The following is a 23,642-nucleotide window of genomic DNA, read 5'->3' on the forward strand; positions in this document are numbered from 1 at the left end:
AACAGAATCTGCACTGAATTAGCTGGAACCGGGGGGGGGTTGGCGAAATAGCTTGTGGACTACATTCTATGCCTGTACAGAGAGAATGTTCTTGAAGCTTTATCCCTAAGAATCATGGGGAAGCAAACCAATGCTGTTTTAGTGCTACTTTTTGAGAAGACTGAAACAGTTTCGCTGTGCTATTGTTTTATATCTGACATAAATCTTCTAGATGGAGATCCACCCGTCCTTTGTTGCATTTTAGACTTTTACTCAGCTCAAAGAAGTTGTGCGGGATGAGTTATTGGTGATGGAAACAAAGTACTTACATTGATGTCATGTATAAAGTCAAGGCTGAAAATAGCTGCCATTTACTGTCATGAGTATAACTTAATGTCAGAAAAGCACGCTCTATGCTTTGACTGGTTGATTCCCTCATAGGAGAGCTCACACTCAAAACCAATCCCTCATACATGAAATAGCACACTGAAAGTCCAAGAGCAGAAAATTATAGAAAAAATAAAAAATACTGCCAAACTAATGCTGCGAAACAGTTTACTGGAAAGATTTTTGGAGAATCACCCCTCTCCCCCAACTCCTCCAAAACCAAACAGTTTATTATAAAGGCCGTAAAAATCCATGGTGAGTGCCATTGGGTCATTTTTCCATCGTGCCAGATGAGGCATCAGCCTCTACATCTGTGCTGTCATGGGGTTCCTCCACCATATGTTCCATTTGTGATGCAGGGGAGCAGGAAACTCTTCTTCAGACATACCACACACATCTCTAGAGCTTTCCTTTAGTCACCCAGGTCAAAGGAAATGCCTCCTCTTCCCAGACACTAATACCTGAGCAATGTGCACACCCACTGTGCGGAGCGTCTGCACTTTACAAAAGGGATTTTTCAAGGCACACTGTTGTCAGCCGAAGTCATCAGACTCGTCTGTCTCTCTCGGTTCCCCAGTGAGGCACGTTAAAGCACGACTTCAAACAACATCTATCCCGAGGATATTAGCATTTCAATGAGCGTATCTTTTCCATCTTTTCCTTTGCCAGAATGTGCTTTGGAGATATGGTTCTTATCAGCTTGTTCTGTTATGGTGTCCATGCAGAGTAAGCTACAGCAAGCAGGACTGCCAAACTGTCTGTAAAACTAGGTAGATAGATAGATAGATAGATAGATAGATACTTTATTGATCCCTAAGGGGAAATTCAAGGGTCTCAGTAGCATACAGACATCACACACAACATGCACTTACAGCAGAAATGGTAAACATAAGTATAAGTATAAACATATAAGTAAACTCCACTGTACAATAAAGACAGTAGAAGATAAGAAAACTAACAAAACTAAATACTAAATACACTATATAAATTACATTTAAAAAGTCCAATGTGTTTGAGGGTGATCAAACATAAGACGCTTGTAGTGACAGGGCCGGGACTGGTAAGGTGCTCAAGAGAGTGAGTGTCATGGTGAAGGTGCAAAAAGTAGTCCAACATTAGTCCAACAGTGCAACAGTGCAAGAATAAGGTCTAGAGACCAGCATAAATAATATGGTACAGTAGATATTAACTCCACTGCCACCTATGAATACCTGGAAGGATTGTCTGTATGACTAGATTGTTTGATCATTTATCTATTTTATAATTCTTGCCTGGAGATATGTAGCAAAAGTGTTATGAAATGTGTATAATGGGTTAGCTGTGGTAAATCTGTTTGCAAATGGTGAGGGAATTGAAGGCATTGTTTTCAACAGCCAAGAGCTTTTCAACTAATATTTGAGTGAAATCATTGTGATTTTGTCTGTAGGGGCCTATTGTCCATGCTTGGTGTATACAGTCTCAAAAACATTCCTTCTCAAGCTCTTCAATGCCATCTGGTGTTCGTGCAGGTAGAAGACCATGTATGAGAGGGATAGTTGATGCCCAAGTGCTTGAAATGTACTAATACTGCCATATCAAAATGGCCACCAAAGATTATAAGATGGGAAATGATATGATGCTGCATAAATATTTACTATCAGCAGACATAAATGGGAAAGTACTTAGAGATGTTATTTTGCTGTACCAGACGACTATAGAATTTTGTAGACCCTTATGACCTTTGCCATGTCCTTGCCATGCTCAGGCAAGCTTACTACAAAACGCATTCAAATTATGTGCCACTTTCACATGTACTTACCTCTTTATCAGGAAAAAACACATAGCTTATCAGTTTTGGGAGAATTTGGTTGTATAGTACAAAACAGAGTTTTGAGAGTGATAGTGTATTTCTGGTTGCATTTTTTTTTCTGGAAAAATGATTTATATCTGGTAAGAAAACCACTTCGTGTTTTAGCGGTGAATCACAGCTCTCCTGGGAGACTGCATATGGACAGAATTAGCTAACGTCTGACCATAAGAGACTACCATAAAAGGGGGTCACCTTTTCCAGAAACTGTCCAAATGGTAGTCTTAACCAAACATTTATAGGTTTTAAGAGTGACTTCCTGAAGGTTAAAGAGCCCAAAGGCATACACACACACACACACACACAAACACACAAAGGCTTTCTGGTGTTGACTGTCAAATATTTTGAGTTCTTTTGTCTGTTCTAATCTTGGCTAGATGGCAGATGCAGGGAAGTAAGAGCTGCATTTACTCCACTGAAATCACAGTCATGTATGCATATGAATTTGTGTAAAAAGCCACAACTTAAAAAAAACACAATTTCTCTGTTCCTGGGGGGTGAGTGGCACAAGTGGGTACAGCATCCATACCACATTAGGATTACAGGTGCCCACAGGGACCTGGGCTCGTGTCCGACCGGGGTCATTTCCCGACCCCCACTCTCCTCCTGTCACCCTGCTCTCTCCTGTTTGTTTTCAGGCATAAAGCCCAAAACCTTTTTTTTTTTAAATTCTGTTTTCCACACAATGCTAAATGGGAATGATCTATTGTCATGTCTGCAGGAGATGACGAAAGCTGTACGGAGGACGGTCAGACGTACTCCAACAAAGACGTTTGGAAGCCAGAGCCATGCCGGATCTGTGTGTGTGACAGCGGGACCATCTTATGTGATGAGGTCCAGTGTGACGACATGACCAACTGTGAGAGGGTGTACACTCCGCCAGGCGAGTGCTGTCCTCGGTGTCAGACCGACACGGACGGCTATGAGACTGGCACGTCAGGTGAGACGCACATGAGAGGTTAAGAGGCCTTCCTACAGACTCACATAGCAGTCACACCAGTAAAAATAGAAAAATAATCAAATGCAAAAATACGATTGCTAATGTTGTTATTCTCTCTTTCAATTTTCTTTTACAGGTGGTACAGTGTATAAGGTGAGCTACATTGTTTTATGTTGCATGGAACAAAACACATGTATCACAGTGTTTTGCAACATAATCACAAGGTTTCTTGCTTCATGTTTTCAAAAAGGTTTTTCATGTTTTATTTTTAGGGTCAAAAAGGAGAGCCAGGAGATGTCCCTCTCGTATGTATACACTGCTTGCTGTACATTCATATTGTAAAACTGCTCATCCCCTGCAGTGATACGTTGCTTAATTCATTTGATCATCTCTAATCATCATATTATTACAGGTGACAGGAATTCGAGGTCGCCCAGGGCAAATGGTGAGTTGTTTGTCAACGCAAGTTTGGTAATACATATAAAAATCCCAGTGTTTGGCTTGCAGAGAAACAGTTGTGTTATTTTGTAAAGTCATGCACGTACAATGAACACTAGGTGGTAGTAAGTAACTGTGCTTGGTCTCAGGTTAAATTTGTGGTGTGGAGTTATAGTATCACAAATGCAGGTTCTGGTTCGTCTGGTCACTCTGTTGTGTTGCTTGTGTTTTAGGGTCCTCCCGGGGCACCTGGATTTAGAGGCGACCGTGGTCCTAAAGGCAGACCTGTGAGTAACCAAAGCCTTCAACATGGCATCTGTATCACAGTACTTACAAACCTTTGATGATAACTGACTGGTAGATGAGGAAATCATCCTCACAAATACTGATAGTTAAGAGGACAGCTATCCAGTCTGAGGTATTAGCAATAATTACACCCTCTAGATTTTATGAATTTACACTCTGTCAGCTGAAGTTCATGTAATAAATGCTGACCACAGTCCATTTACAAGCCTTTCTCCACTAATCAGTATGCTTACGTGAAATACATACAGTACTGAATGAATTAGTTGCTACTATTCACCAGGAGCCATCTTCTTGCAGGGTCCAAGAGGACCAGCAGGATATGACGGGGAACCCGGTATTCCAGGAAACCCAGGACCACCCGGCCCGGCTGGACATCCAACTCATCCAGGAGTAAGTGTGGCATTAGGGCTACAGGAGACCCTCAAGCTAGTCAAGCAAGTTAGAGTCGGAAGCCCTTATTCTTCTTAGCTCATATCTTCCTCTTAGGCTGGCTGCAGGGAGATACAGTACCCCAGAACCCTCTTTAACATCTGAGATCTGATCAATGGTTTATCCCCTTACAAGTCGATTATTTCTTTATTACCATGTGCTAAGCTCTGCCATTTCTGTCAGATTTTCTTGAGGCCATATTGATTATGTATAAATCCAGTATTTGAGTGGAAAAGAAGTCATGCATGCTTAGTTCATTTCCTACATCGCTGGGACTAGCATTAGCATTTTCTCAGCACTCCTACTCCTATGATTACTGGTCATCAGCCAAGTCCAGTGCTTAATCACATCTATGACCTGCCTTCTATCCCTCGGCAAGGGTATCATAACTTAGCAACAATGATTATTATGTCTCTTTAGATGTTACAATTTATGACTCAATATATTTGTTTGAGCTCTTTAAGAATATATATTTTGTGACAGTGTGTGTGTCATAGAGGCAAACAAAAACATAGTCCTACAGTTTTGAGATCACACTAATGAATTGTGTGACTTTAGTTCTAATTTGATAATCAGAAGTATTAGGATGTGACTGAAGAGACATGTGCTGTTTCCAGGGCCAGCTGTCTGCTAATATGGCTGGAGGATTCGATGAAAAATCAGGAAACCTGGCAATGTTGCACGGGTCGCAGGTAAGCAGAGGTTGCTGCTGTTATTTTTAACTGAAGTATAGAACCTGTATAGTGGGTGTTAATGTGTTTAAGACATACACGTCTTCTCTCATTGGCTATAGCAAGGAGTGTCATGACGTGAGTGTTATAGTATTATTTTTGAATGACAAAAAAATGTGAGGTAATGACAGTTTGTCTGAGACAATTATTGATAAACAGAAACCAATAGAACTAGAAGTAGAACAAAGAAAAATCAACTATGTGGCCACAATTCTGTTCTGAATAATGACTGTTGCAAACCAGAGATAATAATAATATTTTTAGTTTTCTTTTAACTCTCGCCAGTTTATGTCCAGACTTGTCCCTTCCTAGTCTTATGAACTGAATGACCGTAATATGTGAAGACACTTTTTTGGGATAAGGTGTCAAATGTCAAACTAGTGGAAAAGCAAAAAGGTACATTCAAATTCATTTTATAAATCATTATGATTTTCAACAATCCTGAAGTCAATCTGACCTTTTCCCACCTTTATTTTTATAAATCAGCCAGCCAAATGAGTCCTCATTGGTCTCTAAGCAACGGCCATGACAAATAAGAAATGAGATCTTGAACTGTATTATTTTGGTAATATGCCATTGATGATTGTTCTACTTTCCTTTCAGGGTGAGGCTGGAGCAAGAGGACCCCCTGGGCCAAACGGCATGCCAGTAAGAGAACTCTGCTTTCATCTGTCTGATTAATTAATATAGGCTTATTATCAATTACTTATTACACGGCTCTTTAGAGTGCTGCAGAAAGTTCCATTCACATGAATGGGCCTTCCCAACGTTCGGGCCTATGTTAAATCTACATAAATCACCGGCAAAGTATATAATCACTGCTGTCAATGGCAACGGGTTGATTAACGTCTTTCATATCCCTCCGCAAGACGTCGGTTCGCTTATTGCAATGGAATTTCATTGAAAGGGAAAGTAGGCTAAACTAGTAAGACGTTGCCACGCAACACCTGAAACTGTCAAGTTCTATCTGTGTGGCGAACTATCTATTTTGTCAGCAGAAGACACGAAACGGTAGCAAAATAATTTAAAGACCCATTGTGTTAGGTTTCTTTTCTCGTTTTGGCAAGTAGCCGTGTAATAAGCGGGATAATGTATTGTCCGCTGGAAATTATCAGAAAATAAGTCCCTTCAGGTCGAAGCAAAACCCCTCCACTGCGCGTCAGGGTTCTGTTCTCCCTGTCGGGACTTATTTTCTGATAATTACCGGCGGACAATACATTATCCCTTACATAACAACTCATTCTTGGCATGCTCCTCTTTGCACACTCATATGTACCTGTGAAAGTCTGTATTTTTCCTATTCCATAAACCGTGACCGTTGACCGTTGGCCATATGTTTCAGGGATCCTCTGGACCTCAAGGATCCCCTGGTGATGTTGGTGATCCAGGACCAATGGTATGCTGACACATTACCCAATACCAGCCAAATTGTGAGAGATGACTACTGGTTGTAGCTTATTTGATAAACAATGTGTAAATACAAAGTGAAAATTAGGAAGGCCAGGATCTTTGTGAACCAGCAATCGAGACACATAATTTATGTTTATCTTATTACAACAATTTATTCAAACATTTATATACATGGTCTGAAGATATCCACGTTTGGCCAGGTCTTTAACAGCAAACCTGTTTCAGTGTAACAGCCTGGATAGCCCAATCCTAACAACGTGCATAACAGGTCTGTTTATCTTTCATAGGGAAATTCAGGTCCAAGAGGTCCTGAAGGCCCTCCAGGAAAACCTGGTGAAGATGTAAGCAGATTGTTTCACCAAAGTCTCAGTGTTTTTCGTGCCATTACTTTCTATGGTTAACTTGATGTGTCAATCATTTTTTTCCCAGGGTGAAGCAGGAACTGGAGGAAAGAATGGGGAGATGGGATTTCCAGGGTCACCGGTAAACCTGAAAAGCGTTATTTCTGGTTGCTTAGATAAATCTTTTATATTTCATCCATTTCATAAATTACAGCCTTATTTGAGTATTATGTATATTTTGAATATTAGGGAGCAAGAGGATTCCCTGGCACACCTGGACCCCCTGGCCTTAAAGGTCACAGAGTGAGTGCACTGTAAATTCTTCATCTGACAGACTTTTGCATAACCCATACGTTACTGTAATTTATTTAGGCCCCATTTACATCTAAAGTGGTTTTAGAGGTGAAACTCTGACCTGCCCCCCTTCATCTCATGTCTTTGTGTTTTGATTTCCACTCTTCCATCTGTCAGAGTGGGTAGCAGGTCGTATTTTCAAGTCAAAATGCTGAATATTATGTCTGATATTCCAGGGGCACCAAGGGCCAGGTGGTGTGAAAGGAGAGCGTGGTACCGTAGGATCGAAGGTAAGTGTTTTCAGTGCAAACATCCTTGAATATCCAAGGTTGGGAGATCAATTCAGCAGAAGCATCAGAATGATGATTGTTGGACTAATGTTGGACTACTAATGTTGGACTACTTTTTGCACCTTCACCATGACACTCACTCTCTTGAGCACCTTACCATACACACAGAACTACAGGACTACTGCTTGATCACCCTCAAGCACACTGGATTTTTTACATTTAATTGATATAGTATATTTAGTATTTAGTTTTGTTTTATCTCCTACTGTCTCTATTGTACAGTGGAGTTTGGTTATATGTTTATACTTATACTTATATTTACTATTTTACCATTTCTGCTGTAATGCTCGGCATGTATACTCTATCACTATCACGACAACTGATGCTGTTTGTTCCTTTAGGGAGAATCAGGTCCTACAGGTCCTATGGGTGGACCTGGTCCTATGGTAAGATTTACTAACTTAATACTTGAAACATGACATATTTAAGGAATTTATAGTGAACCACGTATTGATGCCCTTAAAGCAAAGTCCTTAGAATGTCACAACTACCACCTGGCTAGTTTGCAAAGCTAGACAGCCTCTATGACAAGAAACCAGGTATAATTTCATCTTTCTCACAGATGTAGAGATAAAGTAGGCAGTTTAAGTGAAACAAAAGGATGTCGGAGGTTCTCTTTCTAAGATGATTTTATTTTATTTCACAAAGGGCCCCAGAGGAATGCCAGGAGAGAGAGGACGCTCAGGACCAGGTGGACTGGCTGTAAGTGTCCTCTCAACCAATATTTTGTCAGCTAATTTCAGATGAAAATAAAAAGAATCCACTTGCATTAAAAGTTTGCCCTGTTAGTGCATGTTCATGGTATATTTACATACTTGTTCATTTTACCATTTGCTGTTGTAGGGATCCCGGGGACCTCCTGGAAATGTTGGGAAGCACGGCCCAATGGTAAGAGAAATGTTGAAGAAAAGCAAAGGCTGTAGGCTCATTTCCTTTTTGTATTAGGTTTGCCGATCTATTGTTATTATCGCATGGCCAAAGACCGGGGTACACAAATCTTTGTGGGCATGTAGCCCCACATGGATAGCATGGAACCATCGTTTTTCGTTTTGATCTGTGGCCCCCCCGCTGGACTGGACCCCCCGAAAGGAGGGTAGGGCAGACACAGTTTTCTGTGAATATCTCGAGAACCGTAGGGTTTAGGAGGATCACCTTTTTTTCGTATGTTGATCTTAAGGGGCCATGTCAACCCATTCCATAACCACTCATTTCATGTATAGCGACACCTAGTTAAAAACAAAAAAGTAAAAATGAGGTGTTGTAATTGCAGGTATCTGTGACCTAACATGGTCAAAACTGCATGAAATTGGAAGTGTACGATCATTATGACGCCCTCTGAATGCACGCCAAGTTTCGTGGAATTCCGTTCATGGGGGGCCACACAATAAATTAATTTATGTTACTGTACACCAACTGGCCTGTAGGTGGCCGGACACAGTTTTCTGTGAATATCTCGAGAACCGTAGGGCCTAGGAGGACCACCTTTTTTTTGTATGTTGGTCTTAAGGGGCAATGTTAACCCATCACATTACCCCTTATTTCATGTATAGTGCCACCTAGTCAAAAATTAAAAAGCAAAAAATTAGGTGTTTAATCACAATATCTCTGGCTGACATGGTCAAAACTGCACGAAATTGAAAGTGTAGGATCATTATGACACCCTCCGAATGCATGCCAAGTTTTGTGGACTTTCGTTCATGGGGGGCCATACAATAAATTAATTTATGTGTACATTTAGTGACCGTACACCAACAGAGTTTTCTGTGAATATCTTGAGAACCGTAGGGCCTAGGATGACCATTTTTTGCGTATGTTTGCCTCCAGGGGTCATGTTAACCCATTGTATATGCACACATGTGCATAAACAGATACACACGCACACACATACATTCACAGTAATCATACGGATGACACATACTCACACAGTAGACATATGTACGTGCACACACACAGACATATGTATGCACATGCACACACACAGACACAAGCACATGCACGCACGCACGCACACACACACACACACACACACACACACACACACACACACACACACACACACACACACACACACACACAGACATGGACAGTATTTCAATTATATGTATTTAAAATATTAAACTTTAGTATATTTGTATTTTGCAGGATTGTAAAAGCTCAAATGTAGTTTGTAACAAAATACTTTGAGGGATTGTATTTGAGGGATTGTATTTCAACTACTTAAATACTTCTCAAATAAGCCAAAATGTCATCACTCAATTAAATAAACTACCCGCTATAACCATGACAATAGGCAATGCTTATCATAAAGCCAAAGGCCAGAATCTTGGTGAATCTGGTTTTAAGAATAGGCTGGGTGCCTGTAGATATCCTTTGGGCAATTCCCTGTATTCAACTGTAAAGTTGACCTAAACATTTCATTACCTTTTAGGACATACCTTTATATATACATTTATACATACCTTTATATATACATTTATACATACCTTTATATATACATTTATACATACCTTTTTTGTTGACTGTTATAGGGACCCTTAGGTCTTTCCGGTGCCCCTGGCTTTCCAGGAATGCCAGGCATGAAGGTAAGTAGGCTATATTACAATGATGTCTTACTCTTAAGCCTAAGTTAAGATATATCAACTAGACACAAACCTTATAAAAAATATTATTAGACACATAAACTAAGTAATTAGTAGCGCAATACAAACAGACAAATAGTTTCCGACTCATTGTTGGGACACCTGAACTGTTACAGCATATACTTTTAGCCATCTCTGGATATTTCAACTTTAGATTTAGAATGTAATAGCATGTCATTTAATCAGTCTTGGATTTGGACTGGATTTGGCTGAAATTAGGTTTATAAAGCAAATACAAGGTTTATAAAGCAAAGCAAAGCCAAAAGAGTTTTAACCTCTGCACCAATATCTAGGGTCAACCTGGACCCACTGGTGTGCGAGGGCCTGAGGGACCACAAGGTCAGAGAGGTGAGACCGGACACCAAGGAAGAGTTGGATCAACTGGTCTTCAGGTTTGAACAGTGTTTTCTGTGTCATCATCCTCATTCAGGCGCATTTACCTCCTGAATATACACACATATCAGTATTTGAAAAACGTGTTCTCCTTGTTTGATGGTTTTAGGGTCCAGCAGGTATTGATGGAGGTCCTGGTACCAAGGGTCCTGTGGTATGTAGAAAAGGCAGAATCGTCAAATATCTAGCATCTTACGACACCCTAGCAAATGACATTCATTATTAAGGACTGTATTTCAGTGAACAATCATAATACCCTTTGTAGACCTTTCAGGATTTATTCAACGTAAACATTCCGTAATCCTTGTTTCCTCAGGGAAATCCAGGTCCCCAAGGTCCTGGTGGTCTCCTGGGTCCACACGGTCCCCCTGGGCCCCAAGGAAGCACTGGACAGCCTGGAATCAAAGGCACAGGGGTACATGTTCCACGCTTTCATTTAAAAAACGGTTTGAAATGGTGCTATATGTAAGGCATTATTGGCACACCACTCAGTCGTCTATCATCTCCTCAATCTGGAGCTGGCCCGTCAGGCTTTGAGAAGAGTGGAGTCAGACAGTCGAGAGTCTTTAAGGACACACCACTGTAGTGCATCCAGTGGTCAGACATTGCTTTCTTCTGGAATTTGCACCCCTGTAATTCAACAGAGAACCCCAACCAGCTCACCGATTTGACACTATGCCAAGAGATGTGCTTATCTATATCTTATGTGCTATGGCAAGATATTACAATAACAACAGAATTGACATAGGTACTGTATCACCTAGTTCTAGAATATCTGAAGAGAAACCATTAATGCAATGGGGAAAAAATGACATGCTATCAACACAAGATACACAACAACACAAGATTTGGACACAGAAAACCCCACTAACTTGAGATAGAACAAAAGAAAAAATACAGTACACATCCAAATGAGTGAGTATGAACAGCAGCTTTCAGTGAGTTGCAGTCTAGAGTTGGTGCAATGTAACCATCAGTTCCTCCTTCTTTAGTTATTTGTGTTAATGTGTTCAGGCAGTCCCAATGCAGATCCACTTTAAAAGGAATATGACTGCCATGTGCCATTAGTGTGAAGTTGTGTTGAATAACTTCAGACAAACTTACAGTGATGTTCTTTTGTAGGGAGATGTTGGTGTTCCTGGATTTAAAGGAGAGGCTGGACCTAAAGGCGAAATTGTAAGTGATAAATGACAACTGCCATAGATCATTTACATTTGAATGTTCCCGTGAAATCAACGCAGACGAGGGATACCCGAAATTATCAGTAGGACATCGGATTGGTAGTTAACAGTTTGAGAATTATATTATCAGTATCGGCAGTATTTCTGCATATATTCCTGGCAGAATAATTGGCACAATCTTTTAGGATTTCAGACGATACTAATCTGTTCAAAAAAGGATTAGATTTACATTTCTTTAATGTCAATATGTCATACATATTTACATTTCACATATGTCAATATGGCACACAGTAGGCCTATGTCATATATGAAATTGCATATTTTTTTCCATGTTGCAATAATTCCCTATTGTTCGTGAGCGACATTTATGAAAGTATACATTTAGGGTAGAGTGAATGACAATGGAACTTGTACACCTGTATCTGCAACAACTAGGCCTTATCACAATAAGAGCAATAGATGAATTTTAGTAGAGACTCTTAAAGGAAATACAAATGACCATCATTATCGTCATCATTAATGGCAATAGGCCAAAATGAGTTTGAAGATATCGGCGTGTTAAATATCGGGGGTAATCCAATATTGTGCATACAGACTAGACATATGAACAAATGAATGTAGTTTGTTTGACTGAAAACAACTGAAATGTGTTTCAGCTTTATTTCACATATTCATCCTTGTGTATGATATCTTTTTTCCTACCTTTGAATGCTGAATGTGACAGGGACCTTCAGGGGCCCAGGGACCTATAGGCCCTCAGGGAGAGGAAGGGAAAAGAGGTGCTCGTGGAGACCCAGGGTCGGTGGGCCCTCTTGGACCTCCTGGTGAGAGAGTGAGTTCAATTGTTCAGTTGTTGTACACATTTGAAATGGTCAAAGTTTTGCGGACATGTGGTACCTTTATGGCAATGTTTGCTTGAGATAAATCAGAAATTACCCTGGAACGTTAATGGAATCCCATGATATACGAGATTGTTTAGTTTATAATTGTAAATCATTACATCTCTGTTCGTATTTCCATAGGGTGCTCCTGGAAACAGAGGATTCCCTGGTGCTGATGGATTACCTGGCCCTAAGGTATATATGATACTCATGAAATGTTTACCAGTAGACCAACAAAATTCTCCTTTACTGAAAATCAAAGTGTAAAATTCGTCATTTTCTCTCACTCTTAGGGAGCCCAAGGTGACCGAGGACCATCAGGAATCGGTGGACCAAAGGGCACCAATGGCGATCCTGGGCGGACAGGGGAGCCTGGGCTACCTGGAGCCAGGGTAACCATAACAATACAGTCATTCCCCATGCAAGGATCCATGCAAAGACTTGTTCTTCTTTTACTCAGTATTGCTGATACACTGTACTAATGCGGATTACTGTTCCTCTTTCAAAGGGTTTGACTGGAACACCAGGTGTCCAAGGTGCTGAAGGAAAACCAGGGCCACTGGTATGCTGAGCAGCTCATTAATTATACAGGAAAATGATTGTGTTTGAAAAGCAATGATAAAGTATTATGATAACAGTAACAACACATTTTTGTTTTTTCATAGGGTCCACCAGGTGAGGACGGTCGTCCAGGGCCAGCTGGGTCTGTTGGCACACGAGGCCAGCCAGGATCGATGGGACTGCCCGGTCCTAAAGGTTTCAGTGTAAGTTTGACAAATACAAGGTTTTGTCTGGTCAGTTGTTGTGCCACCTAACAGGATCTAACAAGTTAATGCCAATGTATGTAGGGAGATCCAGGCAAGACAGGAGAACAAGGATCTGGTGGAGTTCCAGGGCAAAGAGTAAGTGTCACGGCCAACCATGCATGCCAGCAGCTGATATCCTTTCCTGGGTGTTCTCTGAAGGAGTTCTGACTATTGCTTTGTTTCAGGGGCCTCCTGGTAAAGATGGTGAAGTAGGCCCAGCTGGTCCTGCAGGTCCTGCTGTAAGTTTTGCCATTTTTTTGTTTATATTCAAAAATACACTTTATCCTTTAGTAGAACCTTATTGGTGCTATTGACTTATAATCATATCAGATGTAATTTTGAATGTACATAAATGTAAAAGGCAAACATAGAAACTGGATAATTTCAGACTTTTCAGCCAATGTGAGCAGCTGTTTAGTCAAAATTTTTATTTTGATCAACTCACTACAGGTTGTCACTGAGAACACATAACCTCAGCAGAGTTTTCAGTGTCAGCATTGACCCTCTTTTGTTTCAGGGCCCAGCAGGAGAGAGAGGAGAGCAGGGACCCCCTGGCATGCATGGCTTCCAGGTGAGAACTACAGCCTATTCCTCTCAACTAAGAGGCCGTTTACACGACACCGCCGGGTGGATTTTCTCTTACTGCTTTCACACCTTTAACGACTCCGGCAAGAAAAAACCTTGCGTGTACACACAGAGGTGTAACCGGCTAAATGTGCTGTAGTGCATATGCCAGACCAGTCGATGGCGCCGCTGTGCAGAAGCTTTACGATAATTTTGCGTGAATCGCGTAGAAGAAAACATTGTTGAAACAGTTTGTTAAGCCAGAGAATGTCTAAGAAGTGCTCTGGTTAAGCAGTCGCATGAAATAAGGAGACTACAGACAATTCGGTTTTCAATTCAACTGTTAAACTAATAAAGTTCATTTTCAAGGTATATGACTGCTATGTTAAAATTTCAAATGCTTAGCCTACGCATTGCATTAGGTCTGAGCACCACTGGAGAAAACACTAACAAGTAACATGCAGTAAGCTAATGTTTAACTAAGTTAAGCTAACGTGTGCTTCTAACTTAGCTACTAAAGGCTGATAGGCTACATTGTGCACATAAATCATGACAGGGGAAAGAAAAACATTTTAATATGATAAATAAATAGTTTGGTTTGTTTTGACAAAGCAACATGTCAGGTCGAGTGCCGTGGCTGAGTTGAGAGATGGGGCTATGTCGTCATAAAGTTGCCGGCTTCGCACCTACAGGCGTCTACATGGCGAAAGTTTCAAAACGGCGGTTTCAAAAGTTCCCACTTCGGAAGCCGGTTTCAAAAGCTGACGGTTTCAGTCTCCTAAACTGCCAGCGTCATGTACATGCAAGGCGTAACCGTTAACAAAACCTCAAAACCTCGGTTTCACAAAAACCAGCGTTGTGTGCACGGCCCCTAAGGTGGCTGAATAACTATGTCAACATGTGCACTAATGCTGATCTAATGCTGATGTTTTGTCTGTCTTTTGTCATGTGTCTAGGGATTACCTGGACCTCCAGGTGCACCAGGAGAGGGAGGAAAGCCAGGTGACCAGGTAAGGAATGGTCTAATGTTAATTCAACACCACCAATTAAAATTTACTTTCTAATGTGCATAGCCTCTATAAGCATGACAACTATGTTAATATAGTCCTATATAGTCATTGGTTGTAATATTCATGATGCATTAAAATGTCATACTCAGGGCGTTTCTGGAGAAATTGGACCTGTGGGTGCCCTTGGACCAAGAGTGAGTTTGATTTCAAGAACTATTCTGAAGATTCAAAACAATGCTAGACTATGCTAGACAATGCTCATACTTACCTGGCAGGGGTGATACAATGATCATGAAGGTTGTTTGCCCAGGGCGAGGCTCGGCCATTGCACATCCGGTCGTGCTGACCCCTGCAAATTCCTCAAATGTGGGAATCTCGACTGCACAATTTCTGGTTAGCATGCAGTAGTAGTGTAGTGGTTAAGGAGCTTGGCTAGCATGCAGTAGCCTGAAAAGTTGTGGGTTCAATTCCACTGTCTGGGGCAGCCGTGGCCTACTGGTTAGCGCTTCGGACTTGTAACTGGAGGGTTGCCGGTTCGAACCCCGACCAGTAGGCACGGCTGAAGTGCCCTTGAGCAAGGCACCTAACCCCTCACTGCTCCCCGTTGATGCAGGCAGCTCACTGCGCCAGGATTAATGTGTTTCACTAATTCACGGATTGGGATAAATGCAGAGACCAAATTTCCCTCATGGGATCAAAAGAGTATATATATGCATGATATGCTTAGACTAGGGTTCTTTGCATTGTTTTCCTACGCTTGTTCTTACGCTTGCTATGTTATCTACCTATTAGGGAGAGCGTGGCACACCTGGTGAGAGAGGCGATCCGGGGCTTCCCGGATTGCAGGGACCTAAGGGTATTCCTGGAGCGGCAGGACCCGACGGAGCAAAGGTACGTCCCGAAACTATGTCGTTGCTGTTTGGCCTTGACAGTTACTGTCATGGTGTATTGATTTGTCCAATTACTCTGTATGGAAATACATCAATAACAGTTTGTAGCAGAACATTTACATGTCTCCCTCCATCCACAGGGAAGCCCAGGACCTACAGGTGCTCTTGGTGACCTTGGCCCACCTGGGCTCCAGGGCATGCCAGGAGAGAGGGGCATTTCTGGGCCATCTGGACCAAAAGGAGACAGAGTATGAACCTGAACAATTGTGGGGACAATGTCATGTCACAATTACTGTCAAGACAGCACAGAGTTGTAAATATGTTCTGTTTGATCATTTCAGGGAGCCTTGGGGGATAAAGGTTCAGAGGGAACCTCAGGAAATGATGGTGCCAGAGTGAGTCTTTTAAAATGACACTACATTATTTGATGTGGACAAAGACAAAGTATTGAAGAATCCTGTTGTATCTTTGCAAAGGACACAATACTGTTAGTGATAATAGATACATGTTTTGAGGGCCTGGTATCTCAATATGATCTACTTCAGTTCTGTTGACTTCAGTTTGGTCTGCAATTAGGTACATGGAAATCCATTGAACATCGAATAACTGATAAATGGCTCACCCTCGCAAATTATTCTAGTACCAAAACTTCAGAGTATTCTGGTAGCAAACCTTTTGGCAAAAACATAAGTTAACATGTTTTTACAGACTTGAGACTTTCATAGGACAACATGTTCAATAACAAATAGAAGAGGCGGCTGTTTGCACTGGGATAAGCAACCGCCCTGTTTACAAGACTTCAGCTGCGTTGCTTTAAATTCCATGTCTTCATCCAAATGGATTGTGCACAGTTCCTTATCTCATTGTGTCCGTGTGTGTGCTCAAACTGTGAGGGGGGCATGTGATGGCATGTTTCTCCTGTGTTTCATATGTCTCCGCTGGCAAATACTTCTGATATAATTCACTGGCAAATACGACTGAAGCCCTCCCTGACATGGTCTTGTTTATGCTGTGATGATAGGGACTTCCCGGTCCTGTGGGCCCAGGAGGACCTGCTGGCCCTAGTGGTGAGAAGGTAAAGAACTTTTTTTTGTTGCCTTTTTTGTTGTTTTGTTGTGTTTGATTTGTTGACTATTTTATTGTGATAGCCAACACATGGTCTGCAAGATGACTGCGAGGCTTGTCTAGGACTGGCAAATTGTCGTAATTACATAACCATAATCAGCAATACTTTTCAATTTGCCATAACATGATATTTTGGAATTCCTTCTTAGGGAGAACCTGGTCCAAAAGGGCCACCTGGACCACCAGGGTCAAGAGCAATGCCAGTGAGTAATTATTTCAACAAAACCGATAACAGAAAACAGGGACCCAGTATTTACATGTTGCACTAAACTCAACTATCCCTGTCCTTAGGGATCTCCAGGAGAACCTGGGCCAATTGGTCCTGTTGGATTTGCCGGACCACCTGTAAGTTGACCAATATTCCCCATGGCTAAATTCACCTGAAATTGGGTCTTAACACTCACTCCATCATGTTGATTGCTCCCGTGATCTGTGCAGGGTCCTGATGGTCAGCCCGGAGTAAAGGGAGAGCCTGGAGAGCCAGGACAGAAAGGAGATGCTGGGTCACCTGGGCCCCCAGGGTTGTCAGGAGGTCACGGGGCTCCAGTGAGTATACATTAAACACTTACCATTTGTCAGTAATCTATTTTACATGAGGCTGCAAACTTACAAGATTGAATTGGTTGTTTTTTAGGGTCCTGTAGGAGTTGCTGGGCCTAAAGGTGGCAGAGGAACACAGGGAGCACCTGTAGGTGTTTTTGGTTTTTGTCGTTGGTTCATTTTGATCCAAACATAGCCAGCATATGATGAGAGGAATTAAACCTGAGAGCTGACTTGTTGTCTCTTTTTATCTCAGGGCCCAACTGGTTTCCCTGGCTCTGCTGGACGAGTTGGCCCACCAGGTCCAACTGTGAGTAATCAGTTCTCCATTTAGTATTATTTATTACATATAGCACCAATATGAATATTGAAATTGACAGAGGACTACAGCAAGAACCCCAAACGTCCTAAAGCTAAAGGACTACACCTACTGTAGGTGATGATGGGAACCCATCTGCTTGGAGTTGACTGGGTAGAGTGATAGAAAGGGGTGGTGGGTGGGCTCACCTGGCAATAAAAGGAAAAGGGAAGTAAAGAAATGGCTTAACCTTTTTTGTATTTGTTAGGGTCCTGTCGGACCAGCTGGACCGATTGGTCTTCCTGGGAAAGAAGGACCACCTGGCTTACGTGGAGACCATGGACCTCCAGGACGTCAGGGTGAGAGAGGCCAAGCTGGTCCTGCTGGTGGCTTAGGAGACAAAGGAGACGGTGGAGAGGATGGACCCACGGTAAATATCCTATTAACGTCTCTTATGACGAATAAGAAGAGGGAGTTGGAGTTGGTTAATTGATGCCATTGGCTTCTTGATGGTACTGCCCCCTTTTACTCATCTGAGGATGATTCTAGATGTACTTTATAAGACATCACCGCCTTTGTCTTCCACTGACTCTGATGAAGATGTACTCATACATCTAAACGTTACTCCAGTCTTCATGCCCTTTTTTAGATAAATGAGTATTTTAAACGTTTGTGTGCTCCAGTGTTTCCTTCCCTTATAAAGGATGAAAAGAGGGCCTTTCAAATAGCCACTAGTGCTACAAACACAGATATAATATCCAGGGATCTGAACAGACTGGAAATGAAATACAATTATGTGCCTTGAATTATTTACTCTCAATTTACTGTCCGTGCTTTTTTTTGGATAAATGCATCCATATGACCAATAGTAAATCTTCCTCACTTTCAGGGCCCTGATGGACCACCAGGTCCGGCTGGCACAACAGGACAGAGGGGAATTGTGGGTCTTCCTGGTCAAAGAGGAGAACGTGGAATGCATGGGCTTCCAGGGCCTGCGGTATGGATTGAATTCAAGACCCTAAATCTCAGCTATGCTATTTAACCCAAATATGCTACTTACCCAAATATGCTATTTAACCCAAATATGCTACTTACCCAAATATGCTATTTAACTCAAAATGTGCTACTTAACTTAACTGGCTTGGCTTGATGTGTTTACAGGGTCCTCCAGGAAAACAGGGAAATCCTGGTGCTCAGGGTGACAAAGGCCCTTCCGGACCAGTCGGTGTGCCAGGTGCTAATGGACCCCGTGGAGACCACGGACCTCCAGTACGTTCACATGAGACTTGCATCACTTTTATTAATTTAGCTCATAATATCCTGAAATGGGCATTTAAGATGACTGTTTTTCAGCATAACATTGTTTCCTTCTCACCCTTAAGCAGTATGGCACGAGTGAGAGTGGCGTAACAGAGATCACCATGGCTGTGTTTCGGCCGTAGGCACGAGGCCAGAGACCCAATGCCGCAGGTTATCACAGCCATGGCAAAATCTGCTACCAATGCCACAATCACAAGTGCCAAATTACTTCCATACAACAGTTCTACTACCATCTGATCGATCTTAAAGGCATCAGATTGCTCTATTACTTCATCTGATCGATCTTAAAGGCATCAGATTGCTCTATTACTTCATCTGATCGATCTTAAAGGCATCAGATTGCTCTATTACTTCATCTGATCGATCTTAAAGGCATCAGATTGCTCTATTACTTCATTTGATTTGGTTTCTTCATCTTCCGCCCTAAAGCATAGTTCCAATCTGTCTTGCGCCTGTTGTTGCCAAGCAATATAACTCTTCACTTCGAGAGTTTAAAGTTCAGTGAGAGAGGCTAGATGTGCTTGTGCACACAGTAATTTGTAAAGCCTACTTGCTTGTCTATACGTCACATGCTAAATTGAACAATCACCCTACTCCATTTACTCCATTTTCTCACTCAATCACTGTCAATTGTGATGTTATGAAATCACTGCTTTCTCACTTTGAATGAATGGAACATTCACATTAGACAATTCAATGCAAAATGTGGAGTGATTACTAATTTACTAGCGAGTGGGGATGTCCTGAGATATCAAATCACTCATGGAATGCCTCTTGTCCAATCAGAAATTACTAACTAGTTCGACCAGATCAAACTGTTTATTAGACTGTATAATAGTGCATTAGCCTCTTGATTAGAATATTTCTTAAGATGCATTGTAATCTTCACCCTGGCATCATATGTGTGCTGCTTAAACAAAGAACAACATTATAGTCTACAGATGACAATAAAAATGTCAGCAGAACAATATTATCCAATCTATCTTATCAGGGTGTACCTGGCGCTGATGGCCCACCAGGCAAGGATGGAAGTCTCGGTCTCAGGGTAAGACTGCTGTCCACTCTCTATAGTGTATCTTAACTCACTACACCTCACGTTTGGAATCCCCCAACCAAAGGTTGTCTTAATCCGCTCCTCCTTCCCTTTTCACACCTGTGCTGACCCACAGGGAGACAGAGGAGATCTTGGCCCTGAGGGACTGACTGGGGCTCGGGGGGCTCCTGGGTCTCCTGGCCCTGTTGGTACAACTGGAGGTCCTGGCAAGAGGGGAGAACCAGTATGTGTGCTTTACCTGGTTTTATGCACGATTCCTTGACATTTGGAGTATTAGGGCCACGCATTTTGCTATGACGAGATTAAACTTGACATGTCGACTTTAAAGTCATGTTGACATTAAACTCAAAATTTCATGAATAAAGTTGAAATATGTCAACTTTAATGTTGACATGTTGACATTTAACTCGAAATTTCGAGAATAAGTTTGACATATCATGTGGACTTTAATCTCGACAATTCATCTTGATATGTCCATCAAAACTAGTTTGGAGAGAGAGCGACCGCTCGAAAGTAGTTGCCACTGAATCCTGACAGTCAGACTCAGTTGGCCGAGATGATTTGGTGAAATTGTACTTCAGAATCGGATTTAGCAACTATACCAACTAGTTTTGAATGTCGAGAGAAAAGACGAAGTGTCGAGATTAAAATTGACATGATATTTCAACTTTATTCTCGAAATTTCGAGTTTTATGTCGACATGTTGAGTTTAATCTTGTCATGGCAAAAACAACAAAAACATTTTCTTCATTTGTGGCCCTAATACTCCGTTGTAGGTGAGCCATAATCTGTTGTTCTTATCATGTTCCAGATGTTATTGTGTTTTATGAGATTGATTTATGGAAATCAAATGGCACACTGTCAACAATTGCTATAATATGTAATCTGAAATGCCTTATTTAGGTTTGCAGGTGACGGATACATTTGTGTTTGTGTGTGAGGGAGATAAACTATAGTTTGCTTAATGAAACAAAGTATATCTCAATATTTTCATATATGTTTCATATACGCTGTACAAGTCTTCATATCTGTATTTTACTAAAACAGGGCTCTAGAGGTCCGGTGGGTCCTCCTGGTTCAGCTGGAAAGAGAGGCCTCACAGTAAGATCTTACACATATTGTCATTACTTGCTTGCTGGTACACTATTTCCTTGAGGACTGCTGTTTAATAGCATTACAAAAAATAGATATACTGGTACACAGATACTCATAAACGCACACTTACAGGGACCACAAGGACCCAGAGGCGATAAAGGAGACCTTGGTGATCATGGCGAGAGGGGGCAGAAAGGTCACAGAGGATTCACTGGTCTGCAAGGACTTCCTGGACCACCAGTAAGGACAATGATCACACTGCCATTTCATACCAATACTTGTTGGTATGTTGATATCTTAAGCGAAATTTAGGGCGCATTTTGAATATCTGTGTGTTGTTTTAACAAGGGCTCAACTGGAGATCAGGGAGCACCTGGAATTTTTGGACCAAGTGGCCAAAGAGTGAGTATTACTGTTAAAATGGGGGGCAATATCTGATCCACAAATTATAGCATAACTTGTTGAACAAACTCCAAAAAATACAGTACAAAGGACCATATGTTCCATCTTAGGGACCTCCTGGGCCAGTGGGTCCTTCTGGTAAAGAAGGCTACCTGGGGCAGCCTGGACCAATGGGACCTCCAGGAACTCGTGGTCTAAGTGGTGATGTCGGACCCGAGGCAAGTAGTCATCTGTAGAAATAGAACGTATTTGTATAGCCTTAATTACCTGCTGTATACATGCTAAAGGCTAGTGTTATGTAGTAAATCGCCATCTTTTCATTTGTTCTCACCAGGGACCTCCTGGAGAGGAGGGTCCCCCTGGGCCTCCTGGTCCCCCTGGCCGCCCCACTGCAGCTATGGACGACTTATTCGGTGGGGGTGATTACGGGCCGCCACCACCTCCAGAGTTCAGCGAGGACGAGGCCCTGCCCAATAGCAATGGCTCCGAGGCCCTACAGGCCGACCCCGGCGTCCAGGCCACTCTGAAGGCCCTCAGCAGTCAGATCGACAGCATGCGCAGCCCCGATGGCAGCAAGAAACACCCGGCACGAACTTGCGAGGACATCAGACAGTGCTACCCCCTGAAAAAGAGTGGTCAGTAAAAATGTCTTGTCATAGTAACTGTTGTCGTCATCTTGACATGATTTACATGTATGTAGTTTCATTACCACAATGACCGAGTTCACGAGTCATGATGAGAAGGATGTTTTAAGTCCACGTCTTTGTGTCGACGTTTAGATCTTCCACAATCTAGTGTCAGTGATAGTCATTGACTTACTTATCCATAATAAGAGTTTGGTCATCATTCCAGGTGAATACTGGGTGGATCCAAACCAGGGAAGTGCAGAGGATGCCATCAAAGTGCACTGCAACATGGACACGGGTGAGACGTGCATATCCCCAAATCCATCCAGCATACCTCGCAAGTCCTGGTGGAGCTCCCCTTCAAATAAGCCTATTTGGTTTAGCACCAACATGAATGGTGGAGTTCAAGTAAGTACACTGGTGTTGGTCAGCACTATTGGTTTCAATGTGATTGGTGAACCCTGAAGGCCATTAAGTCATTAGGAAGTCAGTGTTAACTTATATTATTTATATATAACTTTGAAACTGTGTCTTCAAAGAGGAATTAGAGGATTGTGGGTCAGGTTAAGCTGATTTTTAATCCTCTCTGGCCCTAAAAATTATGTGATTCAAAGGTGTTTACATACAATACATGTTTGTGATACATGCTTAAAGAGCAGTGCATTTCAAATGAATCTCAACCAACCAAAGTGCCTGTGGAAAATGGCAGAATAGTCCATTGGCATGGACCTTTGGCAAAAGTCTGTGTGTCTGGTCCAAATGCAAAACATGACATATAGATAATGATATAAAGATGGGCAATAAAATCATCAAAAACAATTCAAGATTCATTACAACTTGGATGTAGCTCATACTACCAACATATTTAAAAAATATATTTCAAATTAATCAATCAATCATAATTCTTTTTTAGTTCGCCTACGGAAACAAAGATCAACCAGCCAACTCTGTGACGGTACAGATGACTTTCATCCGTCTCCTCTCCAAAGAGGCTTCCCAAACCATCACCTACCACTGCAAAAACAGTGTGGCTTACAAAGATGAGAAGACAGGAAATCTGAAGAAAGCAGTTGTCCTCAAGGCAGCCAACGATCTAGAGCTCAAGGCAGAGGGAAATAACCGCTTCAGATACACTGTCGTAGCGGATACTTGCTCAGTAAGTTGAAAGCATAATACTTTGGCTGTAAAGGGAGCATGCTGACATCTGTAGTCATATGTGAGAAGCCACATACCTATCTACAACTCTTAAAGGCACAATAGTCCAACATGAAGCAGTATGTGTTCACTTACACTGATTGTTAGCCTTTACTGAATATAAAAGCACATTACATTTTTGAGCTTCAGACTACTATACTGAAAACATCAAG

General features: G+C 41.8%; 1 protein-coding gene and 1 pseudogene across 1 annotated transcript in view; both read left to right on the top strand.

Annotated features, from left to right (window-relative positions):
* Window positions 1–23,642, top strand: part of col5a2a (collagen, type V, alpha 2a) — a 39,233-nt gene that overhangs the window by 14,289 nt on the left and 1,302 nt on the right. Inside the window, exons 2-53 of the mRNA XM_048238871.1 lie at window positions 2,934–3,152; window positions 3,289–3,305; window positions 3,425–3,457; window positions 3,565–3,597; window positions 3,824–3,877; window positions 4,194–4,286; window positions 4,943–5,017; window positions 5,660–5,704; window positions 6,399–6,452; window positions 6,754–6,807; window positions 6,896–6,949; window positions 7,057–7,110; window positions 7,338–7,391; window positions 7,793–7,837; window positions 8,100–8,153; window positions 8,295–8,339; window positions 9,980–10,033; window positions 10,384–10,482; window positions 10,593–10,637; window positions 10,800–10,898; window positions 11,606–11,659; window positions 12,389–12,496; window positions 12,687–12,740; window positions 12,839–12,937; window positions 13,054–13,107; window positions 13,211–13,309; window positions 13,394–13,447; window positions 13,537–13,590; window positions 13,869–13,922; window positions 14,872–14,925; window positions 15,075–15,119; window positions 15,718–15,816; window positions 15,956–16,063; window positions 16,157–16,210; window positions 16,837–16,890; window positions 17,090–17,143; window positions 17,232–17,285; window positions 17,379–17,486; window positions 17,575–17,628; window positions 17,737–17,790; window positions 18,047–18,208; window positions 18,668–18,775; window positions 18,940–19,047; window positions 20,090–20,143; window positions 20,268–20,375; window positions 21,200–21,253; window positions 21,380–21,487; window positions 21,596–21,649; window positions 21,760–21,867; window positions 21,984–22,284; window positions 22,502–22,683; window positions 23,189–23,431. Of these exons, the coding sequence (XP_048094828.1) occupies window positions 2,934–3,152; window positions 3,289–3,305; window positions 3,425–3,457; window positions 3,565–3,597; window positions 3,824–3,877; window positions 4,194–4,286; window positions 4,943–5,017; window positions 5,660–5,704; window positions 6,399–6,452; window positions 6,754–6,807; window positions 6,896–6,949; window positions 7,057–7,110; window positions 7,338–7,391; window positions 7,793–7,837; window positions 8,100–8,153; window positions 8,295–8,339; window positions 9,980–10,033; window positions 10,384–10,482; window positions 10,593–10,637; window positions 10,800–10,898; window positions 11,606–11,659; window positions 12,389–12,496; window positions 12,687–12,740; window positions 12,839–12,937; window positions 13,054–13,107; window positions 13,211–13,309; window positions 13,394–13,447; window positions 13,537–13,590; window positions 13,869–13,922; window positions 14,872–14,925; window positions 15,075–15,119; window positions 15,718–15,816; window positions 15,956–16,063; window positions 16,157–16,210; window positions 16,837–16,890; window positions 17,090–17,143; window positions 17,232–17,285; window positions 17,379–17,486; window positions 17,575–17,628; window positions 17,737–17,790; window positions 18,047–18,208; window positions 18,668–18,775; window positions 18,940–19,047; window positions 20,090–20,143; window positions 20,268–20,375; window positions 21,200–21,253; window positions 21,380–21,487; window positions 21,596–21,649; window positions 21,760–21,867; window positions 21,984–22,284; window positions 22,502–22,683; window positions 23,189–23,431 (4,238 nt within the window). The remainder of the gene's footprint in view (window positions 1–2,933; window positions 3,153–3,288; window positions 3,306–3,424; window positions 3,458–3,564; window positions 3,598–3,823; window positions 3,878–4,193; window positions 4,287–4,942; window positions 5,018–5,659; window positions 5,705–6,398; window positions 6,453–6,753; window positions 6,808–6,895; window positions 6,950–7,056; window positions 7,111–7,337; window positions 7,392–7,792; window positions 7,838–8,099; window positions 8,154–8,294; window positions 8,340–9,979; window positions 10,034–10,383; window positions 10,483–10,592; window positions 10,638–10,799; window positions 10,899–11,605; window positions 11,660–12,388; window positions 12,497–12,686; window positions 12,741–12,838; window positions 12,938–13,053; window positions 13,108–13,210; window positions 13,310–13,393; window positions 13,448–13,536; window positions 13,591–13,868; window positions 13,923–14,871; window positions 14,926–15,074; window positions 15,120–15,717; window positions 15,817–15,955; window positions 16,064–16,156; window positions 16,211–16,836; window positions 16,891–17,089; window positions 17,144–17,231; window positions 17,286–17,378; window positions 17,487–17,574; window positions 17,629–17,736; window positions 17,791–18,046; window positions 18,209–18,667; window positions 18,776–18,939; window positions 19,048–20,089; window positions 20,144–20,267; window positions 20,376–21,199; window positions 21,254–21,379; window positions 21,488–21,595; window positions 21,650–21,759; window positions 21,868–21,983; window positions 22,285–22,501; window positions 22,684–23,188; window positions 23,432–23,642) is intronic.
* LOC125292726 lies at window positions 15,186–15,366 on the top strand (annotated as a pseudogene).

The sequence above is a fragment of the Alosa alosa genome, chromosome 3 (assembly GCF_017589495.1).
Source record: "Alosa alosa isolate M-15738 ecotype Scorff River chromosome 3, AALO_Geno_1.1, whole genome shotgun sequence".
Classification (NCBI taxonomy): Eukaryota; Metazoa; Chordata; class Actinopteri; order Clupeiformes; family Clupeidae; genus Alosa; species Alosa alosa.